The sequence below is a fragment of the Triticum aestivum genome, chromosome 3A (assembly GCF_018294505.1).
Source record: "Triticum aestivum cultivar Chinese Spring chromosome 3A, IWGSC CS RefSeq v2.1, whole genome shotgun sequence".
Taxonomy (NCBI): domain Eukaryota; kingdom Viridiplantae; phylum Streptophyta; class Magnoliopsida; order Poales; family Poaceae; genus Triticum; species Triticum aestivum.
Genome location: NC_057800.1, coordinates 406656765 through 406659997, shown reverse-complemented (window position 1 = coordinate 406659997; position 3233 = coordinate 406656765). Strand labels below are relative to the sequence as shown.

Below are 3233 nucleotides of genomic sequence, written 5' to 3'. Positions count from 1 at the left end.
TTTCCACTCTTCATCTCTTGTGATCTTGCGTACGCGACGTGGTGATGAGATCAAATCTTCTCGTTATTAGAACATCTTCAACAGGCGCGGCAAAAGGCGCGCCCGCGCGGTAAAAATTTGTTTTAGCGTGCGTCGGCTGGTTCCGCGCGCTCCAACGGTGGCAGGAACTTACCGCGCGCGGGAAGCGCTTGCGCGCGGGAGGGAAAGCGGCACGCGGCGCGATAGATTTGGCGCGCCGCTTCGCGCACGCCTATAAAATGCCGCGCTCGCCACGCGCACAGACACAGCCACGCGCCCTCCCCTCGCAACCTCGCCTCTTTGCCACCTCGCCGCTTCGCCGCTTTCCGCGTCACCATCGCGCCACCATGCCGCCGCGCCGCCGGGGTTCTTCGGGCTACCGGGGCGTCCGCGAGCGCCCCAACGGCTGGTACTCCGCCGAGATCCGGTCTGGCGACGTCCGGCTCGGCCTCGGGTCGTTCCAGAGCGCGTATGAGGCGGCCCGTGTGTACGACGCGGCGGCGTGGCGCTTGGATAGGCCCCGGTCGCAGATGAACTTCCGGGACGTCTTCACGCGCGGGCAGGCGCAGCGCGTCGCCCCTCCGCCGCGTCTCATCACTGACATGGACCGTGCCGACCACGCTCGGCGCTGCCGCCGCCTCCTCATCGTCGAGGAGGACGAGCGAGCCATGGCGGAGTGGCACCGTCGCCACCCGAAGGACGTCGCCGACGAGCGTGCCTACTGGGCGGAGAGGACGGCAAGGCGCCGCGCGGAGCGGGCGGACCGACGTCGGCGGAAGGCATTGGCGAATGCGCAGTGCGATATCATTGAAGCAGGTGGGAGGTCGATCTTCACGTCAGACGATAAACGTTGGGACGACATATGGCTCGATACCTCGGACAACACCGACGAGGATGGTGATGATGGTAGCGACTTGGAGTAGTTTCTATCTATGTATGCCGTAGTAGTTTCTATCTAGTTGCACCGTAGTTCTATCTATCTATGCTTTCGAACTATCTATCTAGTTGCACCGATGTAAAATACCTTTGTATCGTTTTTTATCTATACAATTTATCATTTTTTATTATCTTAATATTTATCTATGCTTTCGAAAATGTTGTAAAAATGAGCGCGCGTGCTGCATTTTTGCGCGCTGTATCTTAGCGCGGCTGCTGGAGTCAGCGCGGCGCGGGAGTCAGCGCTGCGCGCCGCGCCAAATCAGGCGATGGGCGTGCGGCAAAACTGTTTTTTGCGCGCGGCGTGTTCAGCGGCTGTTGGAGATGCTTTTACAAATGGCAAGCGCACATGATGGATCGATCAAGTGGCTAGCGAGCCGGCTAGGGCCGGGAATTTTTGTTATCACGCGTGCTCTAGCTGTTCGTTTTGATCCTCGAAGCCATAACTAGTCAAAGACGGGCTCAGATCGTCTTCTTCCGATTGAATCTACCCACAACCCAACCCTTCCAACATGGCCGCCTCCTACATAGCACTCTTGCTCATCCTCGCCGCAGTTGCCCCACGCCCCTCCTCCGCGCGGCACGTCGTCTCCTTCATCCCTAGTCGCGGCGTCTCCCCCTCCTCCCTGGCCTGGGACCCCACCGCTCAGCACTTCGTCGTCGCCGGCGGAGGCGACGCCGTCCTTTCCGTATCCGACGCCGGCGTGACCGAATTGATCGCGTCCCCCGGTGCCTCCGCAGTCGCCGTTGACGACCGCCGCCGTCGCCTCATAGTAGCGTCCGCCGGTTCCGTCTCCGCTTTCGACCTCCGCACCCCTCGGCCCCATCGCCTCCTCTTCTCCACCACGCTCCCCGACCCCGCCGCGCCCGGCGGCGTCGCCGTGGACCCACAATCTGGCGTCGCCTTCCTCACCTTGGGCGCCCAAATCTACAGCCTTTCCACTGACGGCGACCTCGCCGCGCTCCCTGCTTCGCCCGTCTATGGCTCGGAGCCCCTTTCCTCCCTCGCCGCACACGTGAGCCGGGGGTTCCTCCTCGTCGGCCGTCCCAGCACCGGCCACCTCCTCCGCGTCGACATGGAGGACGGATCCGCAAGAGACGTTTCAGGGCCCTTTACGCCCCCCACGCCGGTCGCCGTCGCGGTGCGGAGCGATGGGATGGTGGCGGTGGGCGGGGCCGCGACTCTGCGCCTGGTCGGGAGCAACGACGGGTGGGTGTCTTGCGCGGAGCATGACGTGGGGGAACCGGACGGCTCCGTCGCGGCGGTGGCGGTGGCGGTAAGGGAGCGGAAGCGGGTGTACGCGCTGGTGGAGGCGGAGGTGGAGGGGAAGAGGGAATGGCGGATCGAGGAGGTGGAGTGGAAAAAGGAGGGGGAGGGGGAGATGGTGGCGCTGTTAATCTTGGTCGGCGCCGCCCTCGCCATCTTCATGTTCTGGAGGTTCCAGATGCGGCAGCTCGCCGGCAACATGAACAAGAAGATCAGATAGAAGGATCACAGTGCCTGGCGGCCATCCCCAGCTTTATTTTTTTATTTCCTTCTGCATTTAGTTGACGCAGGTATTCTTGTGTATTAGACATGTTATAATCATTTTTCATTAACTGTGAATCCCTTGATCTTTGCTTGCGCAGTTGTTTTGCTTGGCACATCCACGATGTAATAGATTCTTTTCCTTTCTCAGAATCACGATGTAATGGAACTGGGCATAACTGATACTAGTAAAAATAGTGGATGATGGAGTTGCGGAGCCATGGTTCATTGCATCTCTTTAGACATTCTACTATGTGCCGTCCTTCCTCACAGTGGAGATTGGCTTCTTCAATTTATCGTTGTGTGCGCCGTCCGGCACGGTGGCACAATCAGAGCACACACACGCCAGAGGACCAGCGCACAGGCACACACCACGCGCACACCAGCAGATAGCACGCACGCACAAGTATACAGCGCGCATGAGCGAGCAGCGGGCGGAGTCGGGAGCCAACGCGCACGCACACACGGCTCGTCACGGTCGAGGTCGTGGCGCCGCGAGAGCTCGGAGCCCCGCCGTGTCCCCGCACTGCACGCACAGACGCCAAGGATACCGGGGCATGTTCCTGCACGCACACATGCCGTGGACGCTGGGATGGGGCGGCTGCCACCCAGCTCGCGCGCGTTTGCCTGGGACGGCATCTGTTGTCATCCATGGAGTCGCGTCACACGCCGATCCATGGCTGCTGTCCGAGGTCCTCATGGCGGGGGGTCATGGCTGCGAGGCGAGCGTGCCGGCTCAAGAGATGCGGCG

At 61.2% G+C, this 3233-nt stretch overlaps 1 protein-coding gene across 1 annotated transcript; it reads left to right on the top strand.

Moving 5' to 3' along the window:
* Nucleotides 1-1309: 1309 nt before the first annotated feature.
* LOC123061430 (uncharacterized) lies at nucleotides 1310-2730 on the top strand. The gene has a single exon (XM_044484531.1). The coding sequence runs from the start codon at nucleotides 1467-1469 to the stop codon at nucleotides 2439-2441; it is 975 nt and encodes a 324-aa protein (XP_044340466.1). The 5' UTR covers nucleotides 1310-1466; the 3' UTR covers nucleotides 2442-2730.
* Nucleotides 2731-3233: the final 503 nt, after the last annotated feature.

Bases quoted from the DNA above. Each gene is read 5' to 3' on its own strand.
- LOC123061430 (XM_044484531.1), top strand. From the start codon at position 1,467: ATGGCCGCCTCCTACATAGCACTCTTGCTCATCCTCGCCGCAGTTGCC.